This window comes from Taudactylus pleione, unplaced genomic scaffold (assembly GCF_031769625.1).
Source record: "Taudactylus pleione unplaced genomic scaffold, aTauple2 ptg000098l, whole genome shotgun sequence".
NCBI classification, from domain to species: Eukaryota; Metazoa; Chordata; class Amphibia; order Anura; family Myobatrachidae; genus Taudactylus; species Taudactylus pleione.
Window position 1 is genome coordinate 169752 of NW_028284500.1, and position 23753 is coordinate 193504.

The window sequence follows — 23753 nt, forward strand, 5'->3', positions numbered from 1 at the left end:
TGCTTGGTCGTTTAAACCCTGTTACATTAGCGTGCATAGATTAGCCAGTGCGATTTAATACACAGCTCTACGTGTCAGAAAAGCGCCTAAGGCTGCGGCAGGTCAGACCTGCCACAACAGTAAAATGGCCGCCGATGTGCTTCGATGTTACCAATGTTTACGTAGGTATGTGTCATCGCACACAGGTAAGAAGGCAGCAGTGGGCGTCTGCATGCTCAAGTGATCTTTGCTAATATTAGTATATTTTCGCAGCTGCGTTGTGTACGAAAACGCAGCTGCGACCGCAATTAACGTCCGTCTCTGAATTAGGCCCAGTGTACGGACATTAGGGAGGGAGAGGAGGGCTCAGACAATCCCTTTAATAAACAATCAATCACATAAGAATGCAAAAGTACCTAAGACATGAAAAGAAATCCAAATAAAAAATCCACCCAAAGACATTCAGTCTGTGTTATTCCCAGCCCTTTACCTCTTCATAGTCATTCTCAGGGGTGAGAAACTGGTCGGTGATGGTTAGATTTTGCCCCAGTTGCCGGCTGAGCACATCTAGGAATCGGTCGGTATCTCGGGAGCGGCTTGGCCGTGAAAAGGTGAAAATCTTCCTATGAGTTGGCGAAGGTGGCAGACTGCCGTCCAAGCTGACGTAGGGATTTGAATCGGAGCTGCTGGGCGATGGGGCACTGGGCGGACGTGGGGGGCATGGGTCAGATGGCGGTGCAGACTTTTGCCAGTGAGTGCCCTGTGCCAGTTTACGCTCTCCTAATGCCAGACAAGAGGGTAGACACATTCTGTCACACAAGGGTGATGTATAGTACATGTGTCACGCGTGGGCAGGAAAGGCGGGTACCTGTTGAATGATAGACGTTACACGACCCACGGGATCTCATACTGCTAAATTTCCCTGGGAAACTGTTGATAAAGCGATTTTCTAACTCTGCATAAACAGCGGACATCTAGAGAGGGAAAAGGAAGCGGTAAAGACACAAATAACAGGAAGGACATTGTAGATGTACAGTATGTACAAAGATATCACACTGTCAACATTTGAAATAATGACATAGAGGATCAAAAGGGAGGTATCTTAAAGGATGTGGTCATTATGATGTTGACCTTGTTGAAAGTGAACATGTCGGCAACTGCAGAATGTCAACATGTGAAATGCTGACATTCTGCACGGACCGGCAGCAGAGGAGTAGGGTTAGTCTTTTGGAGGTAGGGTTAGGCACTTGGCGGAGGGTTAGGCTACGGGAGGGGAGGGTTATGGTTAGGCTACGGGAGGGTAGGTTAGTGTTAGGCACTAGGGGAAGAGTTATGGTTAGGCTGTGGGGGGAGAGAGTTAGGCACTGGGGAGGGGGGTAGGGTTAGGCTACGAGAGGGTAGGTTAGTGTTAGGCACTAGGGGAAGAGTTATGGTTAGGCTGTGGAAGGAGAGAGTTAGGGTTAGGCACTAGAGGAGAGGGTTAGGCTACGGGAGGAAAGGTCAGTGTTAGGCATTAAGGGGAGGGTTAGTCATAGTTAGCGCTGGAAGTGTCGTAGGAGCAGCCGGAAGTCATCACGACGCCACCGCCGGACACGCTTTATCAGGTAAGTCACAACTAGACCACCAGGGATGTTTTGTTGACATTCTAATCATATCAACATTTCAGCAGTGTCGACATGATGAATGTCGACAAAATATACCAAACCCATAGAAGAACTGGATATTGGTGTAATCCAATCACTGAGTTAGGATCCTCCCGGCCGGGGGGGCTTCTTAGACAAGAACGCACTGGGGTAGTTTGGGTGGGCCTCACATTCCTCTATTTCGATTGGAACCCTGTTCCAAATATTTGTATCATCTGCAAAAAGACATTCAGTGCCTCCCTTCTAGACCAAGTAATATCACTAATGGCTGCATGAAACACAACAGCGGTATGAACCGATGAATTATAAAACACTGATGTAAATAATGTAATACACATTAGAGGTAACCAATGGAACATTTAGAGAACATAATAATAAACAATTAATGTAACTCAGACCATTTTAGGGTTCGGAGTTTCGGGTAATGATGTTCCATCTCCTGCTTGTCTTTCTCCTGAAGTCAGGCGAGGCGCAACGTCTATTGGGTCACAGTGAGCTACCGTGTGAGACACAGAAGTTATTGTATTGCACACAGATAACATGTAGTAGGGTAAAGCATTAGCATGTATGAGAGCTCTATCATGGAACACTTGTAAAGTCAGCCATGGGACAAGCCATGGGACTAGTAGGCGGGGCCTGTTTGCTGAGAGCGTATCCAATTAGTTTCGCACCCGCGATACTTTTTCGCATGCTGCACTTTTCGCCGACTTGGCGTGTTTTAGCCGGGGATACTTATCGTGCGTGTGTTTCAATTCCAAAGGACTCGGAAACTCAAACAGGCGAAAAGTGCTGTCAGAAATGGGGAAATCAGCCTGACACCCCCCAAAAGTTGTACTGACATTGGGGATCACTATAGATACCCCCAAATAGGCTGCTGAAGGTATTTGGGGTACTTAAATGCTCTCAATAGCTGCTATTTAGCGTCTTTGCAGAAGTGGTGAAGAAAAGCATTTAACAGTTTTTTAAGCTGAAAATAACTACTCCCTGCAAATTTGGGGTACATGAAAATGGGTGCTAGCATATTTTAAAGTTGCTAAAGTGAAGTTTTAAAGAACTTAAAAAATCCACCTGCCGTAACCACCTGCAAACTTAAAAACACCTGGAGTCTATTTCGCTAGTTTTTAAGTTTGGACTTTTTCGCCCCCAAAATGAAAGTACTTTTTTGGGGTGATCGAATGTATTTTTTAAACTTTTTCTGAGGCAGTTTACCTTTGGAGGACTGTCCCAAGGGTGCAGGTCTTTTTTCCAAAGTTTGCACCCCAAAACCCCAATTCTGCACTTTTTTTCTACACCTATTCATAGGCGAAACTTTTTTGCCGGTTCCATTGCATTGAGTTTCCGCAACAGCGAAAAGTCTCTGGAATTGAATACGGAGGAAACTTTTCGCATGGCAAAATGATGTCACTCGCGATATTTTATCGCAGAAAACAGATTTTCGCACCTAATTGAATACGGCCCTTAGATGGTTCTATTGGAAAACCTAAACATATTACAAAATTACGATTCAGATTACAATGATCGATGTGGGTGGTATACTGCAATAAGGTAGAATGATTTCCCTATGGATACATTGCAAGTCACAGATTTCATACAAAGCCTTGTGGCTAGTATTTATCAAACGTTTCTTACTAATAATATTGTCTCTGTCTCTAATCTGACAGAAGAGGGTTAAAGACCCTGTGTGGGAGGTGGACATTGGCGACTTTATGCAAATGCTGCTAGTCATGATTCTCAGACCCTACCCCCCACCCCCATTAGGGAAGCATCATTCATTATGTGATTATTGGGACGGTATTCTGCTGAATATAAATAAAAGGAAATTCAATTTTCATTGCTGGATGGATTTGTATTACTGGGCGACTACGAAGAACACGTAATAGCAGGGCCACCTTTCCTGCCTATTCTTGATCTTATTGTAGCAGGTGAGTATCACACAATATAAAACCAGGTTAATTAATCATACACACTGTTCTTCCACATATATATTCTAGAAAGTGGGTGGGGTATTCCAGTGCAGGGGCGTGGTTAATGGAAATTTGTATATGAAGTGGAAAGAGTATGGGTGGAGTATTCCAGTGCAGGGGCTTGGTTTGACTGTTCAGGGGCGGAGTCTGACTGCTCAGTGGCAGGGTATGGGTGGGTCATCGGTGGAGCTTTTTTGTCCCAATGTTGATTCTTGGGTAACATAAAATGCAGTAATCTGGCAACTGTCTGCTGTAAATGTCTAACTCTGAGATCGACTCCATTATATTTAACATGTTGGGTAACATAATAGTGTAGAGCGCCCCTCTTTCACATTCAACTTGCATCTCATTATATATACAGTACACACGAGTTTATGTCCACATGCAGAAAATAACGGGCCGCCATTGGCACAGATGACCAACGCCGAGCAGGAATGTTTTGTACAACAGCTCACAAATCATCATTTTGCTGAAAGTAGCTGTAAACATATAATAACTATCATGGGTAAAACATGTGTGTGTACATATTAGTCACCTGTCTTCCCTTCCTCCGCCCCCGGGTGGCGTATGCTCCCCTGATACGTTGCTTGCCCATGGACAGACCCTCGATGAGGAACCCCAGTTTCAGCATCCATGGCAGCTGCATAGAATCACCAGTCAAAACCAACATACTGGTTCTAACATTTATCATACAAAGTACCAGCATCATTCATTTTACTGCAAATAATTTAGGAAGCTCGCAGACACCACGTAAGTGCCTGTCCCGGCATCACGGTGTGCGTAATGTAATGTAATGTGATGAGACTGAATGTAATGTGACTTAAATTGTAGCAATTTGCAAATCATCAATATCTGAAGGTCTGCAGCTGGGCTATACACCAGCAGGGAAGAGAATTAAAAGCTTATTTTATACAGCTTAGTAATATCGCTATAATGGATATTAGTAATCACCAGAAGAGTTCTGACAAACGGCTACAGGATTAATGCTTTTATATAGGCCACAGCGCCCCAAGAAATGAGAAAGTGAGGTCATGTGACAAAGTAACAGGATCTATGGTGCAAATCTCCACTAGTGATGTCTGTTTGTCATAGCAACAGGGAAGAGCAGATGATAGGAGAGGCATGTAATTCTAATACCCCTTTTACACCGGAGCTAAAACCCGGGTTTTTGAAGGGTTAACCCGGGCAGCTCCCTGGTGTAAAAGGGCAGAGGGTTGGATCGCCGGGTCGAGTGACCCGGCAATCCAACCCAGGTAACTAGCAGGGTTTAACACGGGCGTAGCCCGTGAAATCCTGCTATGGGAACAGGGCACTCCGGGTCACGAAGACCTGGAGTGCGCTGCTAGCCGGCCGATTGGTCCGGCTTCAGTGGCGCTTGGAGATGACGTCATCTCCAAGCGTCCACTTTCACTCCGCAAAAGCCGGGTCTATGCAGACCCGACTGCGGTGTGAGCGGCGCTGACTCGGGAATATCTCGAGTCAGCGCCGGCAAAATTCCGGGTCTGATCCGGATAGGAACTTTGTTCCAACTCCGGGTCAGACCCGGAATTTAGGTGGAAAAGGGGTATTATTGTAAAAGGATAATAACATGTACATTTCATCTTTTTGGGCACTGCTGGACATGTTAAATAACTTTCCTTGTTGTTTTGCTGTAAAGCATTGTCCTGCCCTGTTCCCTTCACTGTCTACACCTTCACTGTGCCATGGGCAATGCTAACAGTATTATTTATACGTATACACTGTATATATATATATATATATATATATACCAGACCCTCCAATATGACCCATTCCATTAGGTACAAAATGCTCTACTCACGGACTTCCTTCTTAATTGATTATCGCAACCACCTCTGTAGAAACACCTGTCTCATCAATTACCTAGCTCAGCACAGGTGACTGCAATCATTAATTATGTGGGAAGTCCAGGAACAGAGCTTTTTGTACCTAATGGATCATTTCATGTTGGAGGGTAGACTTAAGCTGGCCACACATCTAAAGAATATCTGTCCAACCAGCCAACTAGTTGGCTGGTTGGACAGATAATCTTTAGATGTGTGGCCAGCTTTATATTTATCCTGTCTATCTTGGATGGCCCTGTATTATTTGTTATGTTTTGCTGCAGATAATTGTTGTCCAGGAACATGACTGTATGCAGCTTAGTGGAAGCAATTTATCAGATTTGAATCCAATCCAATATCAATAGGTCGAGATGCAATAACCTATTTAGAGCAGATGTGTAATGTTTGCAGACCCTCAATCATGACCCCTTTCACCAGGTACACAATGCTCTGCTCCTGGACTTCCCTGATAATGTGTGATTGCAGCCACCTGAGCTGAGCTAGGTAATTGCAGGCCCTCCAACATGACCCATTCCATTAGGTACAGAATGCTCTGCTCCTGGACTTCATTCTTAATTTATGATTGCAGGCAGGTGTGCTGAATCACCCTTCTCATGAAATAACTAGCTCAACACAGGTGACAGCAATCATTAATTAGGTGGGAAGTCCAGGAGCAGTGGTCATGTTGGAGTGTAGGATATACAAGTATATACTGTACATATATATATATATGTAGAATAAGCACGGAACTCCAGGATAAGGAGCCAGTGTAACAGCAATGTTTCGGGCATCATCCGGCACTTTATTAATATTGGATAATGCCTGAAACATTTCTGTTATACTGGCTGTTCTGCTATTAACCTTAATAAATACATTGGTATTTCCCTTATCCTGTAGTGATGTGCCTTTTCTACAATATATTATTGTTCTCTGGCATCCGACAACAACTATATATAAGCATTCATTTATGCAAAAAGACATGAAGTGCACCTATGGGTGCATCTGGCACAAGGCGCTGCCGTATTATACTGAGCTCTACCCCAGAAGTGAAATTACAGACAAAGGTAAAAAGAATCGGTGCTAGAAATGGCGCTAGAGTAGTGGTAAAATAAATAAATGAAGGAACTATTCTCCCCTTAGTAGATGGTGGTTGATTCATGGGGAATTCTCATAGGTACCATGTAACAAAGAGACAGCTGTCTTCCTTTCATCCCACTGGAGGAGATGTACTAAGCTCTGGAAAGTGATAAACTGGAGATCAATAAACAACCAGCCACTCAGCTCCCAACTGTCATGTTACAGGTTGTGTTTCATAAATGACAGTTGGGAGCTGATTGGCTAGTGGTTTATCACTCTCCAGTTTATCACTTTTCAGAGCTTAGTACATCTGGCCCCGTGTGAATCCTGGCCGGTCGGTCATCCAATGTGGCTGGATCAGGAAACAGGATAGCTGAAGTTCTAACAACACTGATGCGTTTCGGGCTCTCTAGAGCTCTGTCAGGGCTGGTAATCACGGCTGGTCATATGGGGACAGTATTGCTCATCTATACAGATCCAGGGATTAAAGACTTTACCTGCTGCCCTAAAGTATTCATCTTGCAAGCATATCCCAAAGGAGGGCTGTCACCTCCGCTTTGTGTATTAATATTTATTACCATCTGTGTGTGAATTCTATCCATGTTTTATTATGCTCCATGTGTACACTACTTCACTGTGCATCGTTTCTTTCTTACCTGGTACCTAAAAGAACTCCCCATGAAACAACCACCATCTACTAAGGGTAACACTGTGGACCTGAATGAGAGGTGGAAGCTATTGCAGCCGCGACTGTGTCTTCTGCCGCAGCGAGACTGCGCCTTTCTGCCGCAGCCGATGGTATTCGTACAAAGGAGCGCACCCGGAGTGCTAAATCCGCTGCTGTTTGTATTAAGGCAAACCATCGGAAGCATTGGTCGCACCATTGAACATTGCACCAGCACTATGGAGGCGTGGATTATCTGTCTGAACATGGCCGTCTGTCTCAGTGCAACTGCATTACTAGACGCAGTCGCTGACCGTGACTCACCCGCGTCTGGCTAGCCCACCCCCCTCAGGACACATGCGCAGACTAAAAACTTTGTCTGATTGCGTGCGGCATCGACGTTATTACGCGCACCTCTGTGTCAGGCCTGGTTTCTTCACTTATTTCTTTTACCTCTACACTCGCGCCATTTATTGCACCGATATAGCTTTGCATTTAGCTATATAACACCACACAGTTGATAAAATAAAGTATATGGCAGAACGGGTAATAAAATAGAGTGTGTGTGCCGGCATTCTCATAATGCTACAAAATGGCTCCTCTGCAGTTATGCAGAAGGTGCACTTTAATCATTGAGTTCCCAGGGAGTTGGAAATATAATTACAGAGGCTCCTCAGACATGGCATGCCTGCACACTCATAAGTATTGGTTCAGCACACAAAATGGCTGCCCTGAGACAGGTGCCCGGTCACAACGTGATAGCCCACAGTCATGACCCATAACTATGCAGTGACGTTCATGCTGTGGCATTGGGGCAAAGTTGTTAATCTCCACCCCAACCGATATCCATGAAATACAGTAATATATGGTGTAATCCCACTGCAGCACATGGTATTACAATACAGCACACAGTGTATGACAAATGACTCCAATTTTGGTGGCACGGTGGTTACTGGAGATGGCAGGTGATGGGGAACATTGAGATGAGCGCTCGGTTATGGAGCTCTCTGACCTGCCTTGTACCCCAGGAAGCGAGCGATCTTGTGTTGGCAGTGCTCCTGTTCCTCATATGTCAGCAGCTGGAAGATGAATTGCCAGATGATCTGCTTGGCCGGAGTGTCCAGCACAGGATATATGTCCACTATAAGGGTGTCGATATTCCTGAGGACACAAAGAGCATCACAGATGGGATCAGGGGTACGGGCAGGTGTCAGAATATGTCATCCACTGATAAATAATAGCAAGGATTCAATGACCATGCTCCCTCTGGAGCCTCATATGATGTGTGGCTGCGCGCACTTCCGATTGTTACGGTAAGTAAATATATCACTTATTTTTGTTTGCACCTCTATGGGGCGCAAGCAAAAATAGGCAATGTATCTTACCTGCTATATCCCGCAGAGGCATACATATAGGACACAAAGGGCCATATATAATTAGCAACGTATAATACGGTAGCCCAGCATCACACAATTTCTTGCACACATCTGAGGGGTGCGAGGAAAAATCTGGCATGTTGGCACTCACGCGGTGCTGGCAAAACGGTCGGAATGTGGCACGTAGCGGCTATCACAGCTAATTGATTACCGCAGTGATATAAGATGATATGCACGTTTTGGAATGAATGACACTTTGCTAAATTTGTAGAACTCTGGTGCACATTACTTATTGGCCGACTTTGATTAAGCACAAGGCAACCTAGTGAAATACCTATTTCAATATTATTAATTACATATTAGCTGGCCCGGGACCATGAGCCTGAGGAAATTGCTTGTAGTATATGTTTGCAAATATTAAAGATGTTTTGGAAACAACCTGACAGACGTTTTAAGTGACTCGAGAAGCTCGCTAGGAGAAGGAAGAGCAGACAGAATCCTTCCTATAACTTATTGCACATATTACGCTGTACCATATGACATATCATATTGCATAATATGACATGGGCCACATAAGTAGGGAGATTTCAGAGATAAACATTACTGCAAGATTCAGCCCCTGTACTATACTAGTTCATGGTTTCCTGTAATGTAATAAATAGTTTACATGATTCTCCATGATCTGATAACAGGCATCAGGTGTATATTCATGCTGGAAGAGTATGACTTTGCATTTGTCTATTTATACAGTCTGGGGCAGGGGGTTCTCAATGCCAGTCTAATACCTCCAACAGGTCATGTTTTGTGGATTTCATTAGTCACGCACAGGTGAGTTTTGCTGGATCAGAATTATCCCACCTGCTTCCACAGACAGAAATCCTGAAATCATGACCTGGTGGGAAAACTTGAAGGTTGAGGTGTTGAGCCCCTGGCCTGGGGAATACTGTCACACGGTCTCTGCACACGCAAAGACGTTTCAGACGGCGGCCGGTACCTGTGCTGGAAGAAGCTTTCTAGAGCTTTGCAGACTGTGTATCGCTCAGTGGGGGTGAGCAGATGTTCCAGCTGTTGGCTAAAGCTGCGTCCTTGGATGCGGATGTTGGAGGGAAGAATTTCTGCTACCCACTGAAGGGAGGTGAGAGCGGATGTGGGGATAGTGGTATCCGAATCTGAATCTAAGACACAAGCAGGAAATCAAATATCAACGACTAATGTACTGTACTTCTAGATTTAACCTACCAGTTACACAGGAAAAAGCCATATTTATCCTTATAAATAATAAACATGGGTTATTTAAAGTCAATATGGTTATAATTAAACTTCCCTATTCAGAGCCCTCTGTAGCTTGATGTAACAACCAATATTTGGTACGGAGACGAATTAGAATATGGGAAGCAGGATTCTGCAGGGAAAAATAATTGTACAAAAAGTCACTGATGGCACTTTATAATGTGGGAACAGCATGGAAATGTACAGACAAATGTGAAGAACAAGACTAAACTGTGATAAACTTTATTGTGTTAATGATAACACAGCAATAAAATATTTGTCTGTCCATTATAATGCTGTTCTCACATTGTACAGTACAGCGTCATATTCCCCCTTCAGGCGACTTTTTGCACTACATTTTTTTCTGCGGAATCCTGATTCCCATGTCCTAATATATTCAATAAAATATAACACTAAAAGTTATATGGTCATTTAATCATTTTACTTTATCCATATAAGCCAACAGAACAGTGTTGAATCATTAAAAAGGTTCACAATACTACCGTAACATTATTACGCAATAATGGTCTCCTACCTATAGGAGTACCATATAATCAAGATTTAAAATCAGTACAGTCACTTTAGGCTTGATGGTCATTACTGCCCGCAGTCAAGAATGGACAATATGTTTGGTTAAGTATAATTATAAATACATATGCTCTTTGTTATAGCTTCCAGCAGGGGAGCGAAACCGGTCAGAGGACTTGTATTTTAAGAGAAATAGGAGACCTGCGCTTCCAATATGGGCTATGCGAAGGTTTTGGTGCTTGCTGCTAGCCCCCAAATGGGTACCCAGCCCAATAGTAGAGGGAGGTCAGCGCTACACACTTGAATAGAACTGCAGATATGTGACAATAAACGGTTTTCATTGATGTCAAGACACCCAGCCTTTGAGGCCAATGTGTGTGCCACAATATAAAAATTAATCAGGTGTCCTAGTGTGCAGAGACCCAGTGGACAGTCTGATATGATCTGCACAGTATTAAGATGTGGGGGTGTGTGTCCAATGTGGACCGTTCAGTTTTGGGATATGGGGGATAGTTATAGTCTTTGTCCTGCACACAGTGATGTTGCTAGGTGTTCCTAGTGGACACTAGGAAGTGAGTATAAATAGCTCTGCAGTATGATACACACTATTCCCTGAGGAAGGCTTAACTAAAGCCGATACGCGTTGGAAGACAGCTCTCCCACTTCACCCACAGCGATACCAGCCTCCCTCCCCTCTCCCAGTCTTCTCGCGGCACCGAGTCGAGCCACCGCGCGACACTGCTGAGCCCGGCACACTGCGCGATCTCGGAAGAGCGCAGTAACCCGGAAGTCTCGCAGACACACCGGTGAGAACACCGCTCCCCAGCCAGCAAGTGGAGCCCCGCGTACTGACAATCAGAGGGAAGCAGAAAAACCGCGACGGGGACCGCAAAGAGGACACCATCCACCCGGAGGTGAACAAGCACCAGACGCTGAGGGTAAGTATGTGCACCTGGGGGATACGGGACGCCGCCCCACCAGACACATACTAAACTACCCAGTGTACCAAGACTTGCACCGGCTGAACTTTTAATTCATTCACCGGTAACACACTCTGGACTTAGCAACATCACTGTGTGCAGGACAAAGACTATAACTATCCCCCATATCCCAAAACTGAACGGTCCACATTGGACACCCCCCACATCTTAATACTGTGCAGATCATATCAGACTGTCCACTGGGTCTCTGCACACTAGGACACCTGATTCATTTTTATATTGTGGCACACACATTGGCCTCAAAGGCTGGGTGTCCTGACATCAATAAAAAACGTTTATTCTCACATATCTGCAGTTCCATTCAAGTGTGTAGCGCTGACCTCCCTCCATTATAATTTAGAGGACTTGTGTTACCATTGGATCTTCCATTTGAAAAGCGACCTTTGATTGTTACCATCATTCATTGCCATTGTGGACTATATGCATGGACTAATTGGAGGTCCGCGATTTAAGGGAACGAATCACCGTTACACACCATCAATTGGGGCCGTCACATGTGGACTTGATTTCTGCCCATGTAATTATTGGGACACCCAGCCGCCACTGCACACGCAAAGTTATTATCAGCACGAGACGGTGCACTCTGTGACAGGTCCGGAGACCTGTGTACACAAGAGCGGACTCTGGTGTCCATCTTTGGTTGAATGTGGTGAGATTCCCTCGCGGACGCTAAATCTGTATTTACATACACAGGATTGTACTTTTCTTAGTTGACTATCGATGGTTAAGGTCTGGACTGTAAGGATTTCTTATTAAAGCACATTAGATCCCAGTGGGCTGCTGCTAATATTCATGCTGCTATTACTAGATTATTAATGTGGGTGTACTGTTGTATTTTTATTGTTATATTATTGTTACTTTTATTCAAAATACATCTAAAAACATTATATGGTATTAAAAATGGCATCTTGATCTTTATGTGGGTTCTACCATATCCCTATTATACTTTTATATTTTCATATTTTTCAGATACATAATATCAATTAGCACAAAACCCATTTTTGTTTTGAGTATCCAGTGACCAGTTTGTGGCGCCAGTATTAGAGCTTACACAAGCTCATAATTGTTTTGCTGCTTTTCTAGACATAGTGGTATATAACTTTCATTTTTTATTAGCGCCTGTTTAGTGTTTTTTTTTGTCCTATAATTATAAATATGCACAACTAAGTAAACTATCTGATAGCAGAGTACATGAGCCTGCAGTAACACATGTCTGACACAAGATGGCAGTGTGTATTTTTCGCATGAAGCTAATTTGAGTTGCATGAATGGTGATCCTGTGTTAACAATGGAATCGGTCTGTAATTCCGGCTGTCAGGATGCCTCCTGTCAAAATACCAACAGCGGTATCCTGAAAGGGGGCGGGTAAGTATACTTCCCCTTCCCCCTTCTCCCCCTAACCCGCCCTTCTTGTAGTCTAACCCTAACTCTCCCCACCCCGCACCCTAACCCTCCTGGTTAGTGCCTAAATCTAAGTCTCCCCCCCTTCGTACCTAAACCCAACCCTGCCCCCTTAGTGCCTAAGCCCCCCCAGTGGAGCCTAACCCTAACCTCCGCCCCAAAACCTAACCCCGCTACGCTGCCTAAACCTAACACTCCCCCTCCCGGCTAACAGCTACGGGCGCCCTGGACTTACCGCGTTCAGGCTGGCGTCCTTCTGGATTCCGGCATCGGGATTAAGATAGGTGTCGGGATTCAGAACGGCAGCATGCCATCCTGCCGTACACCGGTCTGATAACTACATCCCATTGACAATTATATACTGTATATCGGATAATACAGGTTACCAATTTCATAGCACCTTTGTTATTTGTATTTACAAACGTTAATTTTTGTTAAGCTCTGTAGATTCTTCATGGACACACACAGGGTGAGAAGCCAGAAAAATAATAATTCAATGTTATACATCATGTGAAACATAATATTGCATCTCCATATTTCAGCTTAGGCAATGACCATAAACTGCATGTACGAACTCGGTGCGGAAGCGCTGAATCTCACCTGCACAGTAAGACACGTTGCCATCTTCCACCACCAGCGTAGGCATGGCGCCACTGCCCTGCAGCATGCAGACCACCTTTTCATGGCAGCAATTTCTAACAGTGACAAGAGGGGGTTACAAATACAGAATCTAACAGTAGCACTCAACTATCAAAAGTAAATGTTGCTGAAGGATCACCTAGATGTGGTACCTAAACCTGCCAGTCCCAGACATGGCACTAGCTGCTGCGTTCTGAGCAATCTACATCCTGGGCACAGCTAGGCCTGCAACTCTGACCTGTCTCTGCAGCCTTACTAGCGGGGAGACCGCTTAGGACATCGAAATAGACAGCCATGGCCGACACAATCATATTAGGTGAGTTCACTAGAGAAGGTCTTAATAGTTCTTGCCTAAACATCAAGGGTTGCAGTGGTACAAGTGACAGGTCAAACTAAACAGAGGAGCAAGACCTGGCCGATTCTACGGTCTCTAATGAGGCCTGAAGTCAGATGATTAAAGCAGTTTGCTGGAAATAGCCGCGACCTGTATCTGTCACTCAATGAGACTAAGCATCCTCAAATTCATGCGGACCACAGGCCTCAGTGTTACTAGAGCCTAGCGAGTGTCATTAAGAATGTGTTAGCCTCCTCACCTCATGTCCAAACCATTCAGGAACAAGATTCTGTCTCCGGCTTGGAGCCCGGCCACATCTGCAGGGCTGCCTGGAAGAGAAACGTCACATTCTGACACATTGCACAGTCTGGCGGGTGTTATACAGTAGATATACGGGAGGAAAATAATTGCAATCAACGTGTTCCGAGAGGGGCTGATGTAGACTATGATGTATGTGTATTTTTTCACTTTTAGTACTGCTCATGTGTTCAAAAAAAGTCCTACACATCCATCCGTATGCAGATTTGGTCGCATTCAGAGCTTAAGACTCCCTACGCTTAGTGATGCAGACCAGACAGTGGAGGGGGGCGGGCAAGGGTTGGCCAAGTACAGCAAAGGCAAAATCATCTAATGCCGACCACAACAAAGACGTATAAGCGCCTATCAGGAGGCGCATAACGTGCAGGTGCTTCATCCTGGTGTAAAATACACACTTGGGGTATATTTAAGTGCATATTTTTAGAAGTCAAGATGTTGCTCATAGGAACCAATCAGATTCTACTGATCATTTATCTAGCACCTTCTAGAAGATATTAGTTCGAAACGGATTGGTTGCTATGGTAAATATACCCCTTAGGTTGATCGGCAGCTGCTTCTGATTGGCTGAGCGCATCTTAATCCATCCCACTGGTATTATTACTATTATATTAGTATTTAGTAATAACAGTATCCAGGAATAAACAGACCGACTTACTGTATATATATGATACTTCCGCAGAGTACTATATTGTTTACGGATTGTGTATTTAGCATTTATTATGTCAGGCCACAACTCCTGGCACATATAAAACTGAGTTCTACTGGTGTAAACTTGGCACATATACTACCCTAGCAGGGCTGGATGCATCTTTAAACTCATCCAGCTCAGCAAATGACGTAAAATGCATCTTTGGGGGAGGGGGGTTACCAACGCATTTTACACCTGTGTTCTTGGTACAAAATGCAGCCATATCTACAGCAGCCCCAGAGTCAGCAGAGCCTCAGACTGCGCCTCACTGATAGAAATTCATTATGGAGCTTCAAATAACAAACACAGAGGCATAAGGAGAGTGCACGACACAAGTTATTACTCACAGACTAGGCTCAGGGCCTGGAGCCATTCGGGGGGAGTTATCTAGTGATGTGTCAGGGTATAGGATGTTGGGGGCATACGACCAGTTTGTCCTCTTTTAGACGGTCTCTCAGCACCAATTCAGTGGATTCAAAAGGGGAACGTAAAATACTATTTGCATAGACTTTCTCCCATTTTTACAAATGTGAATATCAAACTCCAACTAAGCAAAGTCCATTCTAGAAAAGCCAAAAGATCCAAATATCCTTCTGAGTGATCTGAGATAACTGTTTACATAGGAAACTGAGGGCCTGATTCAGACCCGCTCGCGAGCGCTGAGCGCTCGCAAGCGGGTCGATGGTGCCCTGGTGCGTATGCGCACGCCGGAGGGAGCTCCGGCGTGCGCATGCGCGAGACCCGCATAGCGACGGCCAAGCCGTCGTTATGGGTCTCGCACCAAAGGGGGCGTGCTGTCGATGGTGAGTGACATCATGCCCCCTTTGGTGGGCGTGCCGGGGGCGTTGCTGCCCAGACGGAGGCGTTCCCATGAGAACGCCTACCGTCTGAGTCCGGCCCCACTGACATCACTAGTGATGTCCAGGGCTTGCGGCAATGAGACTCTTCCGCAAGGGTCTCGTCGCAAGCCCGATGGTCGCGATGGTCAAGACCATCGCGACCATCATCATGGACGCTCGCATAAGCTGTGGGTGGTAACCCACAGCAATGCGAGCGTCCAGGAGGACGAACAAAAAAAAACAAAACACACTGATTCAGAGCGGCGCTCGTTCAGAGTGTCCGGCTCTGAATCAGACCCTGACTTTCTTATTCTGTTGGCATTCTGCAATATAAACCTGCAAGGATAGAAGTCTCAATAATAGGAGTAACTGTGTTTTACTCAGCTTAAGGAGTTGCGATTCTTATACTGTTTTATAATGACATTTTATTAGATACCAGTTAAATAATGATGGTTTAATACTATACCTGTGAGAACAGACTCTATCCATACTGGGGCATTACCCCGTAACGTGAACCCAAAACTGCTACTGCCCTTACACACCCGTACTGTCCTGCGAAACAAGAGAGGCAGTCAGAGAAACATAGGCACAACTCAGTGATCGGTTAGGAGGAGGGGCACTAATTAAAGGAGTGAAGTACTAAGGTAACGTTAGAAACACCCACAACTTCAATTCACAATCATATGGTATCACATGACTTTTGTTATTTGTTTTTAATGTACAATACACATAACAGTCACCAGGCGCCATTTGTAATCAAGAGATCTTGTTCACATTATGTAAATTGTGATAGAAGCACTGCAGAAGTCTGGGATGGCATATATGTGTGTCCCAGATTCCTATCATATGTGTTTTAAAAACCCCAGGAAAAGTCTGTTATGCCAAACAGACCAGAAGTGTCGGCTTTTGGTAAAAGCCGGGTAATGGGTCCTAGGGGTGTGGATGTGAGAAGAGAAGGGAGGGCTCCATCCACAGGCCATTCCAGGTGTTGGGCCTTTCAGTCTGAGAGCAGGCTGATTAGTAGTTGCACCTGGAAGTGGCTCAGATAAGCTGTGTTATGTTTTGGTTCAGTGTCTCACATACCCTGGGGAGAACAGACACTGAGGTTTGTTCAGAGACACTGTGATATTTGAAAGTGCTATGTCTGTGGTAAGGCAGTCGGCAATGCCACTTGTAGAGAGGGAATAACCTGTCTAGTTAGTGCCCAGACGGGCTAGGATTTATTTTAATGTTTTGTTTATTTTGTTGTTTATATTGCACAATAAAACTGGTTCCGACCAGCCTGCACGAAAACCCTGGACTGGTGTGCTTTTTCCTGGCTGCTGTGTGTAAGGAGGTGTCCGTCTACCCCAGGAGAGGTATCCCCTACCCCGACTATATCACAAAATATATACAAATGCCTCAGTATGACATACCGTGCAAGAACCCCTGTGTGAGTGAACCTCCATGCCCCGTGCGTGTCTCGACTTGCGTTGTGTCTTTATCACCCGAAAATGCGTCTAAGTCGCAATGGGATGCGACAAACTGCTGTACAAGACTGCATTGATTAATATGAAATGCGACACTTGTATATCTGTGTGCAACTGAGTCTGTATATGAAGCACAACGGAACTTGGCGTGAAAAAAAAAAGCAGCTACCGCTGCATCGCAGCGCTTCCTAACCAGATTCAGGCGCACACAGACAAACATGTGTCACATATCAAATGAATCAGTGCAATCTTGTGAAGCGGTTAATCACTTCCGATTGCGACTAAAACATTTTCTGGCAAAATAGAATCGAAAAAGAATCGAGCTGCACGGGGCCTGGCGCACCGATAAAGGCTGTTTGGCACAACTGCAGTAATAGTGTATGAGGACACATCTGTATCGTTTCTAGTTATGCCACATTGTAATTATTTAAAATGAGAATGATCATAGGGCCTGGTTCAGCAAGGATCGCAGTTGCTAATACGCAAGCAATCGGCCGATTGTTGCGATCTACGCCTGCATCGTCGTGACTACGCTGACCCATCGCAGAGCGATTGACAGGAAGTTCCGATTGGGGGTTGGTGATGGTGGGGGGGGGGGGGTGGTCGGCGAAATGCAGGTGTGCCAGTGCGTTCGAACGCCGTTGCAGGGGCGTGCATAAATTATCCACTGCGATGCCCTACACAGCCTGAGGCATGACAGCATGCGTGGAATTTGGCAATTCCTGAGTAAGGTCAGGGCTTGTGCAAGTGTGCGTGTGGCAGTGACGGTTCCCGATTGTACCGATGGTTTTGCAGTCTTGCTAATCATTACGGATGTGTGTAAGGTAAAGTGGGCGTCCTTATGTAGTGCAGCAATGGCATCGCGATCGCTATAGATTAGCATACTATCGCAGTTGAGCTACAAGCGCAATCGCTATTGCATTCTCAGTTGCGATCCTTAATGAATCAGGCCCATACTTCACTGCAGTTTCAGATAAATGTAAAAACTCAGAATCAACATATGCTAAGAGGTCCAGAATGTTGTAGCCTTGCCCCAACATAGACATATACAGTGGAACCATCATTTACACATATTTCAGGCAACATCTTGTGGTCTGAACAAATATTCGGCCTACAAATCCATTAGGAAATATTACAGTGATAGGCTAACTGGAGGTGTTGCCCATAGCAACCAATCAGATTATAGTTGTCATTTTATAGAATGTACTAGATAAATGATTTAGGGGTCTATTTACTAAGCAGTGTTAGGAGACAAAGTGAAAGGAGATAAGGTACCAGCCAATCAGCACCCAACTGTCATTTTGCAAACACAGCCTGTGACATGGCAGTTAGGAGCTGATTGGCTGGTACCTTATCTCATTTCACTTTGTCTCAAGAGTATTGGTTCAGCTCACAAAATGGCTGCCACCACTGTGTGCAGTTGACGTGTTTACTTTGAGTGACTGAGCTCACCTGTGTGGCTTTCCATTGCCCCCACTGCCAGCAATGAGAGAACTGCTCTTTTTCAGACCCCTGCCCGGCTCGTCCTGGCAGTGTGGCATAGAAGCAGCCTTTGTAGACACCAGTAGCCTTTCATGGTGGTCTTCACTCCGACTCCTCCGCAGACGATTGCTGCGCTCACTCCTGGATCGACAGATCTTACTGATGAGACTCTGGGACACGACATGGTCAAAACGCTGCCGGTGCTTCTTGGGGATAAATATTCTGCGGGGATAACAATTTAGATAAACACACAGTAGTGTAGTCCTGCCTGCCCAAGAAATAACTGAGGACATTTTAGAATTCTGCAAACATTCTTATATAAACCACAAGCACATAAGGGCAGATTTAGCATTGGAAGCAAGTCTCTTATTGTGTGCATGGGACTAAACGTGGGTGATCACAAATATGGAGTTGTGACCACCACGCCCCTATCCATACACTTCATTTCATAGCTGTCATCATTATCAGCACATATTTGCACCAGTCATATTCTTCATTTAATAGATACGTATAAGATGAAAGGGATCATCGCGGACACACAAATCACCAGAGCCTGCAATTCCGTCTATACACTCTCACTAAGGTTAGCCCATATACACATGCCCAGTGATGATTAGCTGCACTACAACAAAATGGCTGCTTCCACTGAGGGAAAACGATGTGTAGGCACAGCTTAATAACAATAGAGGCTGACAGGTGTAACGCAATGATGACTGTCATGTTTATTTATTTAATAATATTTTCCTTGGAGAGAAGTGTGGTTCAATTTAGTAGCTCCAACCTCAGGTTACTTAAATTTAAGAGAGTAATGGTTTTGCTGCAATTATACTATATATGTGATACTTTGTTACTATACCTTTTCTATATATGTACAGTTGTATTCTCAATAGTCAATTTCATCCTTTACACAGTCTGCTACTTCAGTAACTTCCCTTCAAAGCAATGTACAACATTCTTCAGCTAATTCGCATCCAAGGAACTGACCATTTTACTAACCTAATTCCCTTTGAAGCAATCTACCACTTTTGTCACCTTACATCTGAATACTATACCACATTAGTTTACACCGGCTAAGAAGACTTCACATCCCCTAATCAAAAACAATCATCTACTCTCAAGTAAGATATAAACTACCCTCACTAACAGTTCCGTGATGCCAGGGCCAGATTAAGGCTTGTGGGGGCTCCGGCAGCAACTAAGTTGTGGGGGCCCCCTCCAAGCCACAAGGTGCCTGTGCCTACTAATCCCCCCCACCCCCATAGCCACACGGCGCCTGTCACTACGTCCGGTCCCGCAACCCCCTCCAGCCCATACGGAGCCTCTCTTACCTTAAATGTCCCGGCCGGCAGAGCTGCTCCTGGGTTTCCTCCTCAGCGCCATGGACATGTGTCACATGACGCTGATGAGGGGACCCGGGAGCCGCTCTGACAGTGCTACTGCATGCAACAGAACAGTCGCGGCTTCTGAGCTCGGCCGCCATCCGGGAACAAGTGCCGCTGGACACCTGTACTCGGCAGGGTCACATCGACGCTGTGTAGGGGCCCCGCTATGTGTGGGGGCCCAGGGACGACCGCCCCTGTCGCCCCCCCCTTAATCCGGTCCTGCGTGTTGCCCCAACCAAACAATCATCCACTGCTTCCCTTACGACTCCATCTAACCAAAACATTTCCTCTGGCCCCATTCCAGCAAATTTAATATCACTGTAACTGAATGAGTGTACCATATTATAATATATTTATCCCTATTTCAGTTATTTTCTACTTTCGTCACTTTTAACCATTTCTACAATCATTAGCTACCCAAGTGAGCTATATTTAGGGTATATCCCTAAACTCTATCCTATATTCTACAACTTCTCACATTACTGAACACTTCTCTACCCACTTCCTCATCCCCTATCCTACCCCTATTCCTGGATTACTAATCTATCCATATTCCCATCCTCTATCCAGCAGTCTTTAACTTCTCTCATCCTTCTCTAATTATTAATTTCCTCATCCGTTATCCAACAATATACTACTTCTCCCATCCACCAACTAATGTATCCATTTCCACATCCCTTATCCAACAATATACTACTTTTCCCATCCACCAACTAATGTATCCATTTCCACATCCCTTATCCAACAATATACTACTTCTCCCATCCACCAACTAATGTATCAATTTCCTCATTCGTTATCCAACAATATACTTCTCCCATCCACCAACTAATGTATCAATTTCCTCATCCCTTATCCAACAATATACTACTTCTCCCATCCACCAACTAATGTATCCATTTCCTCATCCGTTATCCAATAATATACTACTATTCCCATCCACCAACTAATGTATCCATTTCCTCATCCGTTATCCAACAATATACTACTTCTCCCATCCACCAACTAATGTATCAATTTCCTCATCCGTTATTCAACAATATACTACTTCTCCCATCCGCCAAGTAATGTATCCATTTCCTCATCCGTTATCCAACAACATACTACTTCTCCCATCCACCAACTAATGTATCCATTTCCTCATCCGTTATCCAACAATATACTACTTCTCCCATCCGCCAAGTAATGTATCCATTTCCTCATCCCTCAATATAATACTTCTCCCATCTACCAAATAATGTATCAATTTCCTCATCTGTTGTCCAACAATATACTTCTCCCATCCACCAACTAATGTATCCATTTCCTCATCCCTTATCCAACAATATACTACTTCTCCCATCTACCAACTAATGTATCAATTTCCTCATCCGTTATCCAACAATATACTACTTCTCCCATCCGCCAACTAATGTATCCATTTCCACATCCCTTATCCAACAATATACTACTTCTCCCATTCACCAACTAATGTATCCATTTCCTCATCCGTTATCCAACAATATACTACTTCTCCCATCCACCAACTAATGTATCCATTTCCTCATCCGTTATACAACAATATACTACTTCCCCCATCTACCAACTAATGTATCAATTTCCTCATCCGTTATTCAATATACTTCTCCCATCCACCAACTAATGTATCCATTTCCTCATCCGTTATCCAACAATATACTACTTCTCCCATCCACGACTACTAATGTATCAATTTCCTCATCCCTCAATATACTACTTCTCACATCTACTAACTAATGTATCAATTTCCTCATCCGTTATCCAACAATATATTACTTCTCCCATCCACCAACTAATGTATCCATTTCCTCATCCGTTATCCATCAATATACTACTTCTCCCATCCACCAACTAATGTATCAATTTCCTCATCCCTCAATATACTACTTCTCCCATCTACCAACTAATGTATCACTTTCCTCATCTGTTATCCAACAATATACTTCTCCCATCCACCAACTAATGTATCCATTTCCTCATCCCTTATCCAACAATATACTACTTCTCCCATCTACCAACTAATGTATCAATTTCCTCATCCGTTATCCAACAATATACTACTTCTCCCATCCGCCAAGTAATGTATCCATTTCCTCAGCCGTTATCCAACAATATACTACTTCTCCCATCCACCAACTAATGTATCAATTTCCTCATCCGTTATCCAACAATATACTACTTCTCCCATCCACCGAGTACTAATGTATCCATTTCCTCAGCCGTTATACAACAATAAACTACTTCTCCCATCCGCCAAGTAATGTATCCATTTCCTCATCCGTTATCCAACAATATACTACTTCTCCCATCCACCAACTAATGTATCAATTTCCTCATCCGTTATCCAACAATATACTACTTCTCCCATCCGCCAAGTAATGTATCCATTTCCTCATCCGTTATCCGACAATATACTACTTCTTCCATCCACCAACTAATGTATCAATTTCCTCAGCCGTTATCCAACAATATACTACTTCTTCCATCCACCAACTAATGTATCAATTTCCTCAGCCGTTATCCAACAATATACTACTTCTCCCATCCACGACTACTAATGTATCCATTTTCTCAGCCGTTATACAACAATAAACTACTTCTCCCATCCGCCAAATAATGTATCCATTTCCTCATCCGTTATCCAACTATATACTACTTCTCCCATCCGCCAAATAATGTATCCATTTCCTCATCCGTTATCCAACTATATACTACTTCTCCCATCTACCGAGTACTAATCTAGCCCTTTCCTCATCCCCTATCCAACAATCTACCACTATTGCCGTCCACCAGCTTCTAATATATCCTTTTCCTCATCCCCTATCTACAATCTATTACTTCTCCAAACTGCCAACTACTAATGTATCCATTTCCTTATTCTCTAATTACCAATTATCTACCCAACAATATACTTCTCCCTTCCGCCAACTATTAATCAATCCATTTACTAATTATCTACGCAAACAATATACTTCTCCCTTCCGCCAACTATTAATCAATCCATTTACTAATTATCTACCCAACAATATACTTCTTCTCCCTTCCGCCAACTACTAATCAATCCATTTACTAATTATCTACCCAACAATATACTTCTTCTCCCTTCCGCCAACTACTAATCAATCCATTTACTAACTATCTACCAAACAATATACTTCTTCTCCCTTCCGCCAACTACTAATCAATCCATTTACAAATTTATCTACACAACAATATACTTCTCCCTTCTGCCAACTACTAATCTATCCATTTCCTCATTCTCTATCCAACAATATATTATTTCTCCCATCTGCTAGCTACTAATCTATTCCTCATCCTCTACCCAACAATATACTAGTTCTACAATCTGTCTACTACTGATCTATCCTACCTTCTACCACTACTCCCATCCCCAACTAATTCTATCTATTTTTCTTTATCTATCCAGCAATCAAACATTACTCATTCCAGGACATCTAACCTATCAACTTCCTTGTCCTCCATCCAACAGTCTACCACTTCCCTCATCCTGTAACCCTAGCGGTGGCAGATTACACTTTTGGCATTTGTGATGGTAGCATGGAGCCTATGGCTATGAGGGACCCTAGGACCTCATTCACAGTCGGTCGTTGCGGCCGCACGGTCGTACGCCACCGATGTTCGCTAAACTGCGCATGCGTAAAGTTCGCAATGCGCGTGCGCAAACTAGCTCTTACGATCAGAAATTTCTCTCTCCTTGAACACAGCCAGGTCGTTAGTTTAAGTGACAGAATGAACCGTTTGTGGGTGGTAACAGGGGAAGGTGCTTGAAAATGGGGGAGTGGAGATCCGAACGCAGGCGTGCCTAATTATGCGAACGGCG

At 44.2% G+C, this 23753-nt stretch overlaps 1 protein-coding gene across 5 annotated transcripts in view; it reads right to left on the reverse strand.

Annotated features, from left to right (window-relative positions):
* Nucleotides 1–23753, reverse strand: part of GRID2IP (Grid2 interacting protein) — a 153802-nt gene that overhangs the window by 38579 nt on the left and 91470 nt on the right. For all 5 annotated transcript variants that reach the window (XM_088470328.1, XM_088470327.1, XM_088470330.1 and 2 more), the window contains 10 exons: nucleotides 18483–18734; nucleotides 16028–16113; nucleotides 13976–14045; nucleotides 13344–13438; nucleotides 9539–9719; nucleotides 8181–8329; nucleotides 4122–4226; nucleotides 2021–2118; nucleotides 848–953; nucleotides 470–759 (listed from right to left, as the gene is read on the reverse strand). In XM_088470328.1, coding sequence (XP_088326454.1) covers nucleotides 470–759; nucleotides 848–953; nucleotides 2021–2118; nucleotides 4122–4226; nucleotides 8181–8329; nucleotides 9539–9719; nucleotides 13344–13438; nucleotides 13976–14045; nucleotides 16028–16113; nucleotides 18483–18734 — 1432 coding nt within the window. The remainder of the gene's footprint in view (nucleotides 1–469; nucleotides 760–847; nucleotides 954–2020; nucleotides 2119–4121; nucleotides 4227–8180; nucleotides 8330–9538; nucleotides 9720–13343; nucleotides 13439–13975; nucleotides 14046–16027; nucleotides 16114–18482; nucleotides 18735–23753) is intronic.